Consider the following 19,228-nt stretch of genomic DNA (forward strand, 5'->3'; position numbering starts at 1 on the left):
TCTCCAAACATATTTAACCTATTATTAACAATATTATGAATTAATTAGCTAATTAATTTGACATTCTTTATGCAATTGTCCTCTATCAGAACAGTAGTCATAGACGAGATGTTTCTTTGTGACATATCGGTATGCCTTTTGTTGGAGAGGGTTTAATTGGCAATGTTTGTGATCATTCCACCATAAAAAAGGAGAATAGCAGAAAAAATTGTTGGTGTTTGGGGTCTTGCAGGCATGAATATTGAAACCTTGAAAGTGAGCAGTGAAGGGTGCTTGGTTCCAGTCAATTCTCTTCCCATTAGATGCCCAAGGTTCACCATTCCATATGCTACCTGTTACGTGCATTTCTTGCCATGGAAAACTCACTCCAACCTTCGAGTTGTTCTTAAAAACCCTAATTGGTATTTCATCCACGTAAAACCTAAAAATATTCAACCTCAACAATTTTAAACAATTATTAAAGGAATTATATTATATGATAATATCATACACCCAAATGTCATTTATCATAAACATTCAACGTATATAAAAGAACAACATTATTCATGACAATTTATTTTGTTTTTTTTATATAATGTTTAACTTTTTCATTTTTATCTAATATAATTCTTAACCATTTATAATTTATAAAGTGTTAAAGTCTCTTTACTTGACTAATACATATCCCATCCATAATCCAATCCAAACAAGAGACCTTTTACTTTCTAATTAGAACACATTTTGAGAATGTAAAATGACAATTCAAAAAGATAAAATGTCTCGATAAAATGTAATTTAGAAATGCTAACTTATTTTATTTAAAAAAATCATTGAAAAAAAGTTGAGAATAAATTAGAGTTAGCAAGATAAAAAGCAAATACACCACTTTATCACCGTTTGAATCAAATACATTAAAGGGAAAACGTTATGTACGTCAATTTATATACTTGTATAAGTTATTTTAACTGTTATATATACATGGTGATAAAATAATATTTACTCTTTATTCATTCAAGTTGTTCGTGATAAGCTATTCGTATTGAATAGCATGAGTATACTAATAAATTAATCAAATTGCTATATTTTACTCAAATGATTTATTTTCACACTTTCTTAAAAGAAGTTCGAGTTATATTTTAACTTATTTTTTTCCAATAAAATCGTTTTTCATTATTGATAACAAAACACACACACGTATATATATATATATATATATATATATATATATATATATATATATATATATATATATATATATATATATATATATATATATATCCTCGTCTCTAATTTTTCATTTTTTAAATTAGAAACTGTATTTAGAAAAAATCACACAGTGCACGAAAAATTTATTAGTTATATACTTTGATAACTGAAACATACTCTTGTAGATGTTCCATAATGTATAGCTGCAGAGAAGCAATGTTTGAACGAGATAAATGTTTAGGAAAGTTGTAGATTTTCCATAAAGTACTAGTGACAAAATGAAACTATAAATGAGGTTAGACACAAAAAGAAAAGTTGTGTTATAGTCAAAGTTGACTATGAGAAAACCTATTATTCTATTAGGTGAAGTTTTCTGTTTTATATGTTGGATAGACTAAACTTTTGTACAAGATGGATTAAGGAGTGTCTACAATCCACTATTTCCGTGTTGGTTAATGATATTGGCACATATGTTTGTCTTTGTCATCTTGTAATGATATTGGAAAAGACTCATTTAAAATATATATGAGTTAAGATAGATGATATGTATGATTAAATATGAGAGAGAGCTTAAACACATAACAATAGTACATATATGTAAATTATGTATACTTTTTTCGTTAACCCACTTATCCTACTTAATATATTTTATTTTGATGTTAAAAAAAAAACTATCCTATCAAGATATTGAATTCAACGATGGTAAAATTAGCTTACACTATTTGATGTTGGTTCCAAAGAACTCCGTATGAATGAAAATCGATTGTGGGATCAAACCAGAGAGTATGCCTTTGCTCTCTACCACCTTCATCATTTGCAAAAATATTGGTTTGCAACATATGAGGCTCTCCATTGTTTCCCAAGAATTCAAAGTCGATTTCATCATGTTTTTCTCCCATGTGTTCATACACCCTTGAAGTCAGCTACAATAACACAAAAAGATATTAAAAAATTTAGCTTAAAGTTTGAATATGTTTTTAATTCATAAATTTTAATACAAATTCAAATTTGTTTTTATCTCCAACTTTGGTTTGTCAAACTTTAAACATGGTAAAATATAATCCGTTTAACCCATGTTAAATATTTTGTCACTGTTTTTAAATTGATATTTGAATTGTTTATACTGTTTAACATATTCTAATTCAAATATTATCTTGAAACACCGTTTACATACAAATAAAAATAACGTTATTGGGTTAAGATGATTATTTTAAGATAAAAATAAATTCTAATTTCATAGTAAAGTTTAGGAACTACACACTTATTTAACCTTTAACATAATTATGTAATTATATATGTGTTTATATAAAGAACTCAAAATGTAAAAGGTAAAATCAATTAATTCACACATAAAAGGCTGTGACTACTCCTCTAGAGTCCTTGTTGGGTATCTTTATTCTCATTTGAAAGAACCCAGAAGCATAGTCCAATTTTGATCTGAAGCCAGCCCCTACATATTAAAACAGTAGTAAATTTCAGAATTAAACTTTATCACTCTTTTTTTTTTCATAGTATAAGCTACTACACATGCATATGTGTTTGCTGATACGAAGGTACGTAGGTTGTCTATGCAAGACTCTCTCAGATGACATAATACATAATAATCAATAAATATTTGTACAAAATGAGCAATACTAAAATGAAAAACATAATTATATTGTGTAGCCAAATAGCATATATATTAGGTAGCACAGTTAAAAGAGACTCTTGTCTCTTTAATCAAAGACGTATACGTGTTTTACATGAATAAAATTATAGAAACCTGAAGTTTTATCAATTGAGAGTTGAACTTCTCTGCCATGTTGTAGAAAGAAGACATGGCGGTTTCCCCATACAACCTTGTAGTTCTGTTGGAAGCTAACATCAGCAGTTTTTCTGCCATATACTATGACCGCTGCCACAAACAGAAGAAGGAGAAAACAGAAGCTGCAGAAGAGTTTAACGGTTAATAAATTACCATAAAAGCGACATAATTAGAAGAGAAAAAAAGGCACTTACGTTTGTTGTTTGTGCAAATGAAGCATTGTGTGAAAGAAAGTACATGTGAAGTTTGTTGTGATTTTGGTTGTAATTTATAGCAATGATTGTGGATTATGTGCAGAGTATCACAGGATAATGAATCTTAACTAGATTTGGGTGAGGAAGAAGTGAAAGTGTAAAGTGATAGATACGTTCATTAAAGCAGCACACAAGTTGTGGCTCATAAGCTTCTGAATGTCCTATTTATTCCCTTCAACTTGCTCTATTTTCACGTTACTCTTATGCCTTCTGAAAGCTCCCTCTTTCTTTCTCTGCACCACCCCTCTAAAGCTTATCAAAATCCCACTCCCTAAACACATACATTAATAGAAATCTGTATATGATATATAAGAAAGAACACATAAATTTATTTTTTTTAAATTTTGAATTAAAAATAATAATTTTTTTATGACTTGAGTTTAGATGTGAATTATTTCTCACATGAATCTTATTGCGATATGTCCTTTAATATGTTCTAACAATTTCTAGGATCGATACGTGTTAAAAATCTACGAATGAGTCTAAACCTAATATTCATTAGAAATAAAAAAATTAATATTATATAAAAAAACACATAAATTTATTGTTTAATTAAGATTTTAAATTGAAGATATATAATAATCTATTATGTAAATTGAGTTTAATATAATATTTCTTTCGTGAATTCTTCTGATAAATCCTTCAATATGTTTTAACAATTTCTGTGATTGCGCTAATCTGGAATTTGAAATCTTGTTTTCTGTTATCTGAATCTTCTACTTAAAAAAGGAAGAAAGAAACTCAAGTTGTCATGCAAAAGGACATATCAATACTTTTTGTAAACTAGTCTTTTTCATAAGTGCATAAAGCGCTCTTACAATTGTTGAATATTTTCAATAATACTTTTATTACGATTACAAACAGAAAATTCGACTCTTCCATGTTATTTTATTATTATTATTATTATTATTATTACTTTCAAGTCAATAATTCTCAATGATATATTAAATTTTATTTCGATTTTAATGGCTAACATTTGTAAGTGAAAATTCACTATAGCCTTTTTTCTTTTCTGTATGACGTTTCCACGTGAAATTCTTTTATGTCTCAATCAGATTTTTAAATTGTAAAATTTAAAAATATGTTTTAAATTATATAATTTAAAATACGTTTTAAATCTATATATGCATTTTGTTAGACCCATTAAAATCCACTCAAAATCCCATTTTAGTGGATTACATGTGTCAAGGTAGGGGATCCGAAAATCAGATAGTAAAAGACAGGTGTGTGATGCAGATTGAACGTTCGGTTTTGACGGTAGAAGCAAAACTCAGTTTTCAAAAATGCATGCCACTTTTGCATGCACCCTTCTTTCTCAAAGTTCTGAACTTTAATTTTCTCCTCATTCTCTCTAAAACCCCCTACTTCTCTCTAAGAAATCTTAATCTTTTCTTCTTCCGATCACCACTCAGACACCGTCTGAACACTCCCGGCGTTGAGGGCGTTCGTTTGAACCGATCAGTTTCGGATTCTGGACTGGTAAGTTCACCTCTCTCAGCTAAGTGGTTTTTCTCTGTACATGCAACCTCAGTTTTTAGTTACATAAGTTCCTTAACCCATTTCTGAACGTCTTTCTGGTATTTCATGTGGTTAGTTTCGTAAATCGTGATCGTAGTCTTATAAGAAATTGGTGGTGACCCATTCTGTTCAAATTGTGAACGTTCGGTCACGCTTAGAGGTAAGGGAAACTTATATAATTTGATTTAAATTCTTGTTTGAACGTTGTCATGTTTGCATGATACGTTGTTTGACTTATTTGATGAATATGAGATATGTGTGCATTGCTTGATTGGACGTGTGGATGGATGAATGATGCATGTGGTGAATTGAGTGGAGATACGGATTGATCGTCAACTGTAGTATTCTGAGTAAAGGTGATAATCTAGTCGAGCGTCCGTCTATATTAGGTTCTCTTATACAAGGAATTACGGTAATAAAGAGCGTGTTATAATATTGGAATGTAAATATGAGTGATCAGCCTAAGTGTAGTTCTCCTTTAGACTTCCTGAACAGTTTAGTTAACGTGTCATATACTATTCAAGGTCGTAGACGTTATCATTCTTTTCATTCAGAATAAGTGGTGGCTCAATTGTACACACACACACACACACACACACACACACACACACACACATATATATATATATATATATATTCATTCGTTTCTGTGAGTTTATTAGCGATCGGTCTTGGACCAATCTTTCAGTCTCAGTAGCACTCGTTCCTAATAAGTATTTGGTCTTGGACCAGCGCTCGTCCAATAGTGTTCGTTTCTACAGGGCTCGGTCTTAAACCAAGCGCTGGGTCTTGTTTTCTTTAATATATTATTACTGTGCTTAGAATCAGAGTCTTCATTCAAACTAGATAGCGTTCGTTACTCCATAGTTTCTCATCAGTATTAGTATTTAGTGTAAATCAGTGTTGGTCTTTAAAAGGTGTTCGGCCTAGAGTCTTAGTACTCGACCTAGGCTTCGTGGCGTCCGGTTGAATTCTTAGGAGTCTGTTTATTGGAATAGATGTGTAGCGCTCGGTCTTGTTATACCAGTCGTATTTGAGCTATGATAAGTACGTATGATCTTATTTCATTTGAATATGTGGATGATAAAGTATGGGAGAATTTGAAATGTGATGTGTATGAAATAGTTGTATTATGAACGAGTATTCCAGGGAGGAATAACTCAGAAAGTGGTTATTGATTGGTAAAGTATGAATGTGGGTAAAGCTTAGCGGACGTTCATCCTGATATTCCATGATTACTTGTTCTCATGTAGAGAGGAGTAAGTCACGTCTGGGAATGGCAGGAGGTCCTAGTCCATAAGGTTAACTTGGACGAAATGGATCAACCTCGGGTGGCAACTGTTGAGGGTATCCCAGTTACTACATCACCCGGGTGCATGAACGTCGTAGCTACAGAGGATTCATACAGTCCGGATAGTCAAAGTCATGTGGTCGTTTTTGCATGCCTTGAATGTATGAATGATTGAATTGAGTGTCGTTGGTTTATTTATGAATATTGTCTGTTGTTAGGGAAGAAATTAAATTAAATAAGCTTACCCTGTTTATCATTTTTGTCTGTGTTGTACGACCTGTCGTTGTCCTGTTACAATGATCATCCGTGTGGATGTGAGCAGAGGGAGAAGAGCTGCTGGAAGAATTGTTGGAAGACGGTAGGAAGTGGAGGCCGAACCTTGAGAGCGTTCGGTCTGGTGTTGGCTTTCTCTTTTGTAAAGACCGTGCAGTACTAGTGTATTTTGTAAAAACGTTCGATCTAGTAGTAACTAACCTTAGTTTTTAATTCCATGCTATTAATTAAGGCCGTTCGGCCGTAATTGTATTTAGCCGAGCGTTAAACTGATCTGTAGTATTATTAACATGTGATGACCCTCGTATATGATTTTACACTGTATTTTTGGGATGTTACACATTTTAGGTTATATAATTTGAAAATATATTTAAAATTGTATAATTTAAAGTATATTTTTGGATTAAAAAAGGATATATTTGGATTTTGTAATCTATAATGTATTTTCAAATTTAAATACATTTTTAATGGCACAACAAAATCTTTCTAAATTACATGATCTAAAATATATTTTTAAATTAAAATATTATTATAGATTATATAATTTTATATTTTAAATTGTATAATTGATAATAAGTTTTTTTAATTTCACACATTTCACAATTCAAAATGTGTTTCTAAATTATAAAATAAAAAATATATTTTTAACTTATGAATAATTTGGACCTTTATGACCCCAGAAGTGTGTAGAAAGATTGCAGAACAACCAAACCTTTTTTATGTAGATGACTTAAAAAGGAAATAAATATAATCTATTTATAGATGTTATTATTATAACTAATAATAATAATTATTATTATAATAATAATAGAAAATTGTGATTCTGAAGGATCAAATATGAAAGTAATTTTATTTTGACGAGTTAAATCCTTACTGTGATGATCTAATTTGTGATAATGAGTAGTCAGTTGTTGCTTGCTTTCGTATGCATGTTGCTCTCTTGACACACGTGATTAGAAGATCAAAAAATATTACAAGCAATAGTTAACGTCTGGATGATGATAAAGTAAAAAAAAAATAAAGATATAAATAAAAGGAATAGAAATGTGAAAGTGAAGTTTATAAAATTGATTAAAATGGAGAAATAACCAATATAAACGCTATGAGAATTTGAATGAGAAAACGTGAAAAATTATGTAGATAAACAAGAAAATGGATTTTTTTTTTTTAAGTTTTATAGTAACCAAAATCAATCTCTCATGAAATCTAAATGATTACTATTGCCCTACAAAAATGTGGATAAGATTCACGTGATAGTCTTTTTCATGTACACAAATCTCCAGACATTGTGGGTAGTGTGTATTGCTTATGCTTGAGTACTGTAAACAATATAAATGTTGTTATACTTATTGATATTTAGAAAAATAATATTTTTCGCAAACAATACGTTCATTTTGATATATATTATAAAAGTAAAATAATCATAAAAAAAAGAAATTTTTGTATTTTTAAAAGGAAAAATTACTATAAAATAAGTATAAAAAAAACTTTATAAGACAAAATATCATTACTATTCTAATCAAAATGCGAATAAACGTTGTGATAGTTGGGCTAAATTTTATATAAATAATAATGTGGCACTTAAAGTAAGAATAAATTAAATTTGAGATTTTTTTTATGGTTAATCAAACAGGTAGGTTTAAGTAAATTTATGTAAATTGATTAATTTAATATTAGAAAATAAATTTAAAGTAATATTTAATACATGTTTAAGCGATGATATTCACTAAATAAAATTGTGGTTAGTGTTTTATTTTGAGCACTATAAGAGCCTAAAAATAATAAGGCTATTGGGCCTTATGTTGAGGCAGTCAGTCCATAAGCTAAGGACTCATGACCTTAGGAAGGGGTTTTCTAAAGATCAGAATTCCTTCATTTTGCCAGCTTTCTTTCTCTCTCTAAAACCATTGCCCTAAAATTCTCTCTGCCTTCTCTCTAGATTTTCTCTTCACTGAACCGATCAAATTTTGATTTGAAGGTGTTTTTGCACTCGCTGCACCAAGGGCTTCAGTTTGAATCGAATGTTTTTCCATTCCGACCGGTAAGTGTTTTTTTTCCCTTTTCTTCAACCGTTCTTGAACCTAAGCCATGCAACTTGCTGGTTGCCTATTGCTGGTAGTTTTTCCTTTAGTTTCTCTTTCCCTTCCAACTCTAAGAAATGTGCTCTGCACCAATTTTTGGTGGCTTATAGGTGCTGTAAAACTCGCCCCTGTGAGGAGGTATTGCTAGAGCATTCCTAGGAGTGTTACTGTTAAACTTTCCAGGTAAGGAGAGCTAATTATTTTTGTATGAATTTATTTTATAAAAATATATGCATATGAATGTTGAACTGGTGTGCTCTTGTGAAACTGTTTTATGACTTTTATTGTATTGGGTGTTATAACTGAAAATGTGAAATTGTGCATGTTGTGATGTGATGAATTTAATCTATTTTGAATGAGTTTGTTGGCTGAAATTGATCTTGTTGGAAGGTCTGGAGTAAGGGTTCTGTAATAACATGTATATGAGTATTAAATAGATGTACATGTATTGTTTGAGGTTGCTGTGAGAGGAAATGAAAATATTAAAATTAGGCATTTCAGATTTAGAGTATAAAAGAACAAAGTAGATAATTTAAATAAATAAATTGTTAATTATTGAGAGCCTTTCTTTGTTGGTAGGATAGAGGAACCTTAAAAACATGAGTTGGCACATCCCCGATCATAGAGCAGCCCTGGCCTGCTCCAGTCAGTTGTGACTAGTCATATGTGCTGGCGTCGAAGGTGACTTTGATGCGTTCAGACATCTGGGTCCTCTCCGGTGACCAATTGGGGTAAAGAAAGATCTCTACTAGGATGAAAATAAAATAAAACAAGTTGATTGTAGACGCATAAAGTTATCATGTATTAATTTCTAGTCAATTATAATTTTAGAAAATTAGTCAGTTTGTTTGAAATTTAAAGTAAGGATCCATGTATATATATATATATATATATATATATATATATATATATATATATATATATATATATTAGTTTAATATAATATAAAAATATATATTACGTATCATATATATATATATATAATAATATAATGTAAATATATATATTTATAAGATAAAATACGTAATATATATATATATATATATATATATATATATATATATATATATATATATATATTAGTTTAATGGTGCGTTGGTATTTCCAAACAATAACTCTAATATCCATTTTGCACTTTATGATTTTCAGGGTGGACAATTAGTTATGATTAATTTATAATTCAGAGTAGCCTTGATTGCAGCAAAACAGGTTCCTGAAAAGAGAGTTTGATATGCTTCTAATATAATATAAATATGTATATTTACAAGATACTGTACCTATCATATATATATATATATATATATATATATATATATATATATATATATATATAACAAAGTAAGGATAGTTGTTTCTTATATTGAAACGTGAGTGTTAATCAATAATTATATCACTTGTAGGTATGTATAAATTGATGTATTTTATGAGCTGTTATGGGTTAGTTGGAGCTGTTTGGTTCTTGGTATTGATTAACTTAGATTCAATTGTGGAGATGTTATTTTTATAATTTGTGAGTGGTGAGTAATGTATATTGTTGAGATTGTGTATATGTTGATTGTGGCAGAAAGTATATGATTATAAAGTGATGAAAGTATGATCCAAGTTGTAAATCAAGTTCCATCTGTGTAGGATCTCTTGGTGAGATCCTTAGTGTTTTAGAATGAAAGTAGGAGCTCAGTCTTGGGGGTCATTCTGAAACTCCAATGGCTAATCATACTCAAGTAGAGGGATTAATCCATGTGGTGAGGAGTAACAAGATGTCTTAGTCTTGGGGGCTTCCAATATGCCTCAAGGCCCGGAACAGGCTAACCTCGTGAATGTGGCAGGGTGGGGAACCCAAGTTTCATAAGTCACCACGAGTGCAGGATCCGCCATAGCTCGACTATCATTCTAAAGTCCGGACGAGTCAAGTCTAGAAGATAACATGCTAGGATGTATGCCTTAAACTGCTTTGATTTAAGTTAACTCTTGTATGTTATGTGCTTGATATGATGCATGCTTTTATATAATTAGCTCACCCTTGCTTGTTTGTGTGCTTGTTGTATGTGTTTTCTTTTGCAATGATCATCCACTTGAATGTGAGTAGAGGAAGATGAGGTTTCTTTGGAGACAACATTGGAGAGAAATGAAGATGATGCTGCAGCTTAGACTCACTAGGAATTCTTAGTTCTCTTATGTCATTTTGAAGAACCTTGTTATGTTTTAAGTTTCAAATTCTGGACATATTTTGGAATACTCTAGTGCTTGAAGTTTTAATTTCTTAGTAAATTCTGGAAGACTGTAATCCTATAATACTTTAAGTACATCTCTTAACTGCTTTCTAATATTGTAAATTGGTGATGTCTTTATATATATATATATATATATATATCTGTTATATATTTGGGATGTCACAAGCACCATCTTAAAACTCAAATATAAAATAATCTTAAAAATAAAAATATATCTAGATTGATATTTGGATCATATGAGAGGCAAATATCTTATTATCAAAGTGCTAGGAGATCTTCCTTCAAGATCAAATACCAACCTGAAAAACACATCAAACAATTTCAAGATAAATGTTCTATTTACGAGTGCACAAAGACAAAGAACATCCTCGTTAACAACAAAAGTATAAGAATGACTATGAATGTCCATACAATCAAATTAAACAAAAAAAAAGACAAAATTATTAAAAACATTTTTCTTTATTTCCTTGATTTCTTTTTTTTTTCATCTCCTTTTCTTCTCCAATTTTTTTCATTGTTCCTTGATATGCGAGTCCACCCTAGGCAATAACACAAAACAAGACAAGTTAGTTTTATTTGTTAGTTTTAAACCATACCTGAAAAAACTTCAGCCCTATGGGCCCCACGCGTCCCAAAAGAAAATAAAATAAAAACCACCACAACTCGCTTCCTCCACCACCCCATTCCCCTTTTACCCTTTTTTTTTTATTTTTTCATTCCTATTTTACCCTTATTAAAATTTTAGGGTTAATATTATTTAAAATCACATGTGAACATTCATTCTCTTTATCATTCTTCCCTCTTTCTCTTTATTATTTTTCTCAGGTTCACTCTTACGTTCCACTATCGTTGGTTGTCTCTCATGTTCCACTTCTTCTTCTCTTTTATAGAATTGTGACGTGAGAGTGTGGTGGACTTTGTGTTTAGTAAGATTGAAAGTGGGGAAAGCAATTCATCTTCAGCCGTGAGTGGGGTGGTGCTTCAAGGTGCTGGTTCAGAGGCGTGAGAGGTTCAGAGGCATGAAGGTGCGTAATAAAACCCTAAAATATAAACCGTAATCGTTAAACGGATGTGAGCATTTGTTGACGGATGTCAACATCCGTTTTCCCCTTAAACGGATGTCGACATCAGTTTCCGTTTAAAGATTATACGGTTTATATTTTACAGTATTTTTATATTAATTTTGAAGATATTTAAATAATATAATTTATATTTTTTGATATATTATTTTTGAATATATTTTGATGTATTTTAATAATGTATTTTTGAGGAGGAGCCATATCACGCCTATGGAGAAAAAATGGAAGATGAGAAACGGATGTGATGGAGTTTGGGTGAGAATCTGAGAAGGTTGGGAGGTGGGTGAGAAGAGTTAGAAAGATAGATTTTAGGGTTAAAATAAATAATTAGGATTAAAAAGTAAAAAGGTTATTTTTGTAATTATAAAAAGTTAGTTTTGTAATTCAAAAAATATGTAATAGAATTGGGAAGGTGGAGGGAGAAAATGTGGTGGTGGAGGGAGTAACACCCAAGAAACTCACCATGCAGGCCCACCCACTCACTAAAAATAATAAAATACTCATAAAGAAAAGAAAAAAGAAAAGACTTGAACCAAGCCTTTGATCCTGCATGAATCCATGCCAAGGGCAAGAATCGAAAGCTGGACCATCACGCGTGGAAAGGCTGAACCCAAGCCTCCTCCACTACATATAAGGCCTATTTAACTCTGGTATTGGCTCCATAAACTAATACAATCACATATACTTTCTTAAATACATCTACCACACCTCTAAACATAAAATAAAATATAAATTATAAATTATTCCCAATTTTAGACATAATTATTTCTAATTTTTTCATATTTCACATATATTATCTTGTTATCTTTGATATACCTAATGTTTTATTTTTGTGATTGTTTGATAAATGCATATAGGTATTTTTAAACTTCCTTTTATATCTATTGAACGACTGAGGATTTTCTTTTATATCTATTCGATTTGAACATGACCTTCATATCACTACTTTTCGCAATTTGTGAAACTAGAGTGATTTTTGAAGAAAAAATGACATTATCTTAGAACACACATTGGTTTACTCACGTTGCTTATATTAACGTTTACCCAATTTGATAAATCGGTATGTAGCAATATGGAGAAGAGAAAAAGAAAGACAATAAAATAAAGAGTGAATGCTTGAGAATTTGTGAATTGTGAGTGATGGGATAAGGAAGAATCTAATCCCAAAGTAAAAAGGCCTTGGGCACTGTACTGAGAATGTTTCAGAGTAGCAACGAAAGTGACTACTCGCTGCTCTTACGTAATTCTACACCATTAGATTCCATCCTATTAGTTTCCAACCGCAATTTCTGAACGGCTATTAAATCCAAGGACTTTAACACTTTCTTACTATTAGGTTTGACAAATCAACTCATTATCCCAAATGTTATTTAAATATCTTTTGATTTTGACAAGGAATATTTACATTAATTGATTAATATATATATATATATATATATTATTTTTATATTTGTCTCAATATTTATTTTCATTTTTATATTAATTTATTTTAAATTATTAAAATATTTTTAATTTATTAAATATTATAATAATATATTAAATTTCTTTGTTCTTTATTTTTATAATTTATTTTTAATGTATATATTTGATTTTTTTATGATTATTTTATATTTATCTAATTATTATTTTATCGCCTCTTTTTATTATTTTATGTTTCTAACACTTCTATGGGTTTTAATGAAGTTTTTCATTGAATTTATTGAAAAACAACTTCCAGTTCTATATATTAAACTATTATTACTATTAGAAGATTTATTGGGACTAAGATAATTAATTAGGATTACGGTTTGAGTATAGTAATCAGGTTTAATTAGTTAGTTAGGGTTTTCCCCTTTCTTTGAGAACTCTATAGATAAAGTTTTTCCCTTTTATTTTCAATTGCAACACAGAACATTGAGAATAAATAAAGTTTGTGTTTTTCTTACCTCTATTGAAGGCCCTCCGCTGATCTTCTTCTTTTCTTCTCCCAACATCCATCCTTGAACACTCCAAGTGAAGCTTTCCTTCGCTTCTCTCTCTAAGCCTTCAGAAGAGCCTCGAGCTCTTTCTCTCTCTATCATCTGATGAGGACGGCTTCTCTGGCAAAGACTGAGGCAAGAGATATTTTTTTATCTCTCGTGGGCTCAAGGAGATGGGCCTCTTGTTTAAAGGCTGTTGGGCCTTGTTACCGAATATGGTATCAGAGCAGGTCTAATACCTGCTCTGCTTCCGCTGCCCCAAAATTCTTTCCTACTGTTTCTTGGTTCCTTTCTTGGTGTCTTCTTGCTTTTTGCTGCAATGAATCACATGGATCAATCCACAAATCCTGCAAGTCCTTTCTATCTGCATCCTGGGGAGAATCCAGGACTTACCCTCATCTCTCAAGTCCTAAGTGAGACTAATTACTCTTCTTGGAACAGAAGCATGAGAAGAGCACTTCTTTCCAAAAATAAGATAAAGTTCATTGATGGGTCAATCAAGAAACCTCAAAGAAGTGAGGTTTTATTTGATGCATGAGAAAGATGCAATATGATGGTTCTTTCCTGGATTATAAAGACACTTTCTCCACAGATTGCAGAAAGTGTGATATATGTTGAAGAAGCCAAAGAGTTATGGGATGAATTGAAGGAAAGATTCTCTAAAGGTGACTACTTTAAGATTTCTGACTTACTTCAAGACATTCATTCAATCAAACAGGGAGAAACAAGTGTTAGCCAGTTTTTTACAGATTTAAAGATTCTTTGGGAAGAATTGGAATTCCTTAGACCCATACCTACGTGTGACATCCCTTGCAATTGTGAACTCTCAAAGATTTCTCTTAAATACAGAGAAATAGAACATGTTATATGTTTCTTAAAGGGGCTGAATGATACCTACAACGCTGTAAGAACTCAAATTCTCTTAATGGATCCCCTCCCCAACATCAATCGTGTTTTCTCACTCATAATGCAGCAAGAAAGACAAGAAAAACTAGATTCTGGCACTATCAACCATAACCAGAGGCTAAGACTAAAGTTCTAACCAATGTTGCTGACAAAAACAACAATTGGAGACCTGACCAAACCTGGAAAAACCAAGGGTGTGGTGCTGGATCGTGTGGCCAAGGAAGAGGAAGAGAAAGGAATCCTAACTATGGAAAACAATGTTCCTACTGCAACAAGATGAATCATACTGTGGATGAGTGTTATTCCAAGCACGGCTACCCACCTTGGTATATGAAAAATGACAGCAATCAAGACAAAAAGGTTGACTGGAATTCAGCCAATGTCTTCCAGAGCAGTTATGGCCCAGAAAGTATTCAAGCCACTCATTAGGGCAGCACCAGTGCTGCCTTCAACTCTTTTACCCCAGAGCAGATGCAGAAGTTTCTCAGAATGATAGAAAAGGTTGACGAATCTACTCATAAGATCAACTAGATACAGAGAAATAACACAGAAGACAAACAAGGTAACTTTTCTTGGATTATTGACACTGGGGCCACTGATTATGTGACCCATGAGAAAAACAACTTTGCCACTTTTTATAAAATTAAGCCCATTTATGTTAGACTCCCAAATAACTTTGTTATCACTACTGAACATGCAGGGATTGTTCAATTCTCTAAAGATTCTATTCTTTTTAATGACCTATATATTCCTGATTTTTCCTTTAATATTATTTCTGTGCAAAGTCTTATCAAAGACTTAAACTGCAGCCTAACTTTTTCTTCTAAGGTTTGTTACATAAGGGAGAATTCTACATTGAAGATGATTGGGTGTGCTAATCCTTACAAAGGTCTCTATTATCTACAAGCTTTTCCCAATCTGAACCAAGATTTTGTTTTAAAGTCTGTTTTCTCTTATAAACAAGTTGATGTAAATTTGTGGCACTATAGGTTAGGCCATCCTGGACACAAGACTGTAAAACAGATATGTGAAAATTTTCCTTATGTGCAAATGAGCCCTGATATTGTTTGTGATACTTGCCACTATGCTAAACAACATAAATTGCCTTTTCCTAGAAGTGTTTCTTTGACCACTGAATGCTTTGAAATAATTCACTGTGATATATGAGGTCCTCTTTCCATTTCTTCTATTCATGGCCATAAGTACTTTCTTACTATAGTTGATAACTATAGCAGATATACCTGGGCTTTTTTAATGAACAACAAGGGCCAAACTAGAGATTTACTGCAGAATTTTATTATCAGAGTTAAAAATTAGTTTGATAAAATGGTCAAAACCATTAGGTCAGATAATGGACCTGAATTTAATTGTGCTAACTTGTATGATTTGTGTGGCATCAAGCATCAAAAGAGCTGTGTTGAAACTCCTGAACAAAATTCTGTTGTGGAGCGTAAACACCAAACTATCCTTAATGTAACCCGTAGCCTTCTTTTTCAATCTAGTATGCCTAATACCTATTGGTCCTATGCTGTCAGTCACGCAGTTTACTTAATAAATAGGTTACCTACCCCCATTCTCAATAACAAAACTCCCCATGACCTTTTTTATAATACTCCTCCCACTTATTTGAATTTGAAAACCTTTGGGTGCCTATGCTTTGCTTCCACTCTTGAAAACAACAGAAATAAGCTAGACCCATGATCTAGGAAGGGTATTTTCCTTGGTTACAAGAGTGGTGTCAAAGGTTACATTGTGCTTGACATCAATACTAGAGAACTTTTCATAAGTAGAAATGTTGTCTTTTATGAAGACATATTTCCCCATAAAAATGAGCAAACCAGCAGAGAAACCAATGACAAAGAGGCAAACAGAACTACCTTTTATAATGATCTTCTAGGCAGCTACAACTCTATTGATGATGGGAGACTTGTTGAAACCGACACCAATGATCAAAGGCAGACACAACAAACTGCCACTGACAGCAGCAACAATGATAACACTTTTGCTAGTGAAGACAATCCCAGTTGCAGGAGCTCTAACAGAGTTAGAAGGGCTCCAGGGTATCTGAACGACTATGTTCATCAGGTTAATCAATCCTTATCTATGAAAAATAATTTTAAAACTCCTTATCCCATTTCTGATCAGATGTCCTGTGATTCTTTGTCAGAGAAACACTTAAAGTACACTATGGCCATAGTTGCGAATAATGAACCTCACTCTTATAATGAAGCCAAAAACCTGTGTGAGTGAGCATAAGCTATGCAGTGAGAGATCAAGGCCTTACAGGACAATAATACCTAGTATTTAACACAACTACCTCTGGGGAAAACACCAATTGGTTGTAGATGGGTGTACAAGACTAAATACATGGCTGATGGCACTATAGAGAGATATAAGGCTCGCCTAGTAGCAAAAGGCTATACCCAACAAGAAGGGATAGACTATTTGGACACCTTCTCTCCTATTGCAAAACTCACTACTCTTAGATTACTTATTGCCCTTGCAGCCTCAAATAATTGGTTCTTGCATCAACTTGATGTGGACAATGCCTTCCTACATGGGGATCTAAATGAAGAAGTTTACATGGAGCCACCACCTGGTCTTAGTGTCCATGAAAAAGGTCAGGTTTGCAGGCTTACTAAGTCTCTATATGGATTAAAACAAGCCAGTAGACAATGGTTTGAAAAATTATCTTCTTTTCTGATTTCTATCAATTATATTCCATCCAAATAAGATCACTCACTTTTTATCAAAAAGACATCTATAGATTTTATAGCCTTACTTGTTGTCTATGTAGATGATATTATACTTTAATATGATTTGTAATTTAAAAAAAAAAAGATATTTAATATATATTTGTAATTGAAAAAAGAGGATACAGGCAGTGGTACTGGTATTCTCATTATTCCATAGGAACGACAATACGTATGAATAGGGTTTATTAAACTATACTAAATTATTATTAACTATATTATAATAAACTAAAAGAAACTTAGGATAATAATTGAAGTGCACTGTTCTAGAATTCAATTTTAAATAATTGAACTTATATCAGTTATTACTGAATTTAATATTTAACTGTTAAAAATACTTTAGGCTGTAAAAAGTGAACTCGTAAATAAAACATATAATTATAGGCCTTTGTTTATATAAATTAAAAACTGTCTTTAAAAAATATTTCTATTTTAGTGTGACTTGAAATATTTGTATTTTGTGAGTTATCTCACTTTAATATAAAGTTATAAATATCATAATTTTTTTTAAACAGTCACAAGTTTTTATCTACAGTTATATATATATATATATATATATATATATATATATATATATATATGAAATAGTATTTGTTTTTTCATATTCACATTTTTATCTTTTTAGTTTTACAAATATAATTAATTTTATTAATTTACAATAATATAATAACCGGTTCTTGTAATATAATTATAATATAATATGATTTAGTTTTTTTAAATATATAATTAATTTTAGTATAAATTTAATAACATTATTTTATTTTAATAATTATTATAATAATAGTTAACTTTTTAAAAAAACAGGTTTATCTCTTTATCCATATTATATTATATATATAATCTGAAAGATAACGACGTGTCTTTATTTTTTACTTTTTTATCTTTGTGTTGCTGAAAACAAGAAAAGGGCGAAGTTATTAAATAAGCAAAAATATCAAACAAAAGTAAAATACAGTATATAGTTTGAAACAATCGAACAATTGGACTTTAATGTGACACTACAAAATAACCAAAGTAAATTATTGATTGGTGATATTTTTGTAAATAAGTGGGCATATAGACGTCTATAAGAAGGGGTTTCGACGTCTGATGTCTATAATATTATAGATGTCGGGATCCTCCTAACAAACGTCTATATGCCTGATAGGTAGGTGAAAAGTCATTTTTTTCTGCCTTAGAGACGTCCGATCCCGCCACCCCAACGTCTATATTTGATTATAGACGTCGGTGCCCCTTCTAATGGACATGTATATGTCTGACAGGTAGATGAAAAATTATTTTTTTCCGTCGTACAAACGTCGGATTCTGCCATCTGACGTCTAAATGGCCTGACAAGGTAGGTGAAAAGTTGTTTTGGACGTCATATTAGTGAGGGCCCTGACGTCCAGGCCATAATAGACGTCGATTCACCTGGGGAGCCGACGTCTATTTTGCTGTTAAATTAGACATCAAACCTGCAATTACGAACACTTCATCTTCTTCCTTCTCGCCTTTTCTCTCCGCGACTTTGCTTTTTCAGGTGCGTTTTTGTCTCTTTTGAACCGTTTAAACGTAATTTTATTTCGATTATATTGGTCTTTGGTTGATTATCTTTCATTTGAACCGATTAAAATGAGTTTTTTTTTGTGTTTTGGTGCAGTTTTTCTCATGTCTTTGGGTAGCGTAGTACCACATTCTCCCTTTGCTAGTTTACTCGTAAGAAAAGTTTGCATCTTTTGGATGTCTTATAGCGTTTCAACCCAAAACCGAACTTTGGTCCTTGCCTAGTTCTGTTGTCACCGTTCATTTTCATTGGCGGTTTTAATGGAACTAGGCAAGGATCGAGATTTGGTTTTCGGTTGAAATGCCATAAGAGATCCAAAAGAAGCAACCTTTTCTATGACAAAACTAGCAAA

The 19,228-nt window shown here is 31.5% G+C and overlaps 2 protein-coding genes across 3 annotated transcripts; one reads left to right on the forward strand and one right to left on the reverse strand.

Annotated features, from left to right (window-relative positions):
- LOC124820520 (xyloglucan endotransglucosylase/hydrolase protein 2-like) lies at positions 1-3,341 on the reverse strand. 2 transcript variants are annotated; one of them, XM_047292230.2, is made up of 5 exons: positions 3,184-3,340; positions 2,948-3,111; positions 2,535-2,635; positions 1,903-2,108; positions 1-421 (listed from the first exon to the last, which is right to left on the reverse strand). In XM_047292230.2, the coding sequence occupies exons 1-5, from the start codon at positions 3,207-3,209 to the stop codon at positions 49-51; spliced, it is 870 nt and encodes a 289-aa protein (XP_047148186.1). In that variant the 5' UTR covers positions 3,210-3,340; the 3' UTR covers positions 1-48. The 2 variants fall into 2 exon arrangements, with proteins under 2 accessions (XP_047148186.1, XP_087971157.1); XM_088115031.1 differs by lacking the exon at positions 2,535-2,635 and having other exon boundaries at positions 3,184-3,341.
- A 10,886-nt stretch (positions 3,342-14,227) lies between these two features.
- Positions 14,228-14,716, forward strand: LOC148197574 (uncharacterized). Its single transcript, XM_088115576.1, has one exon. It carries the CDS (start codon positions 14,228-14,230, stop codon positions 14,714-14,716), a length of 489 nt encoding a protein of 162 aa, XP_087971702.1.
- The last annotated feature ends 4,512 nt before the right edge of the window (positions 14,717-19,228 follow it).

Source organism: Vigna umbellata, chromosome 5 (genome assembly GCF_029865625.1).
Source record: "Vigna umbellata cultivar VRB3 chromosome 5, Vumbellata_1.0, whole genome shotgun sequence".
NCBI lineage: Eukaryota > Viridiplantae > Streptophyta > Magnoliopsida > Fabales > Fabaceae > Vigna > Vigna umbellata.

Coding starts and splice junctions, on each gene's coding strand:
- LOC148197574 (XM_088115576.1), top strand. CDS start 14,228: ATGGTTCTTTCCTGGATTATAAAGACACTTTCTCCACAGATTGCAGAA.
- LOC124820520 (XM_047292230.2), bottom strand. CDS start 3,209: ATGCTTCATTTGCACAAACAACAAAC. Junction 2,636..2,947: donor CTCAATTGATAAAACTTCAG/GTTTCTATAATT, acceptor TTTAATATGTAG/GGGCTGGCTTCAGATCAAAA. Junction 2,109..2,534: donor GAGTAGTCACAGCCTTTTAT/GTGTGAATTAAT, acceptor GTGTTATTGTAG/CTGACTTCAAGGGTGTATGA.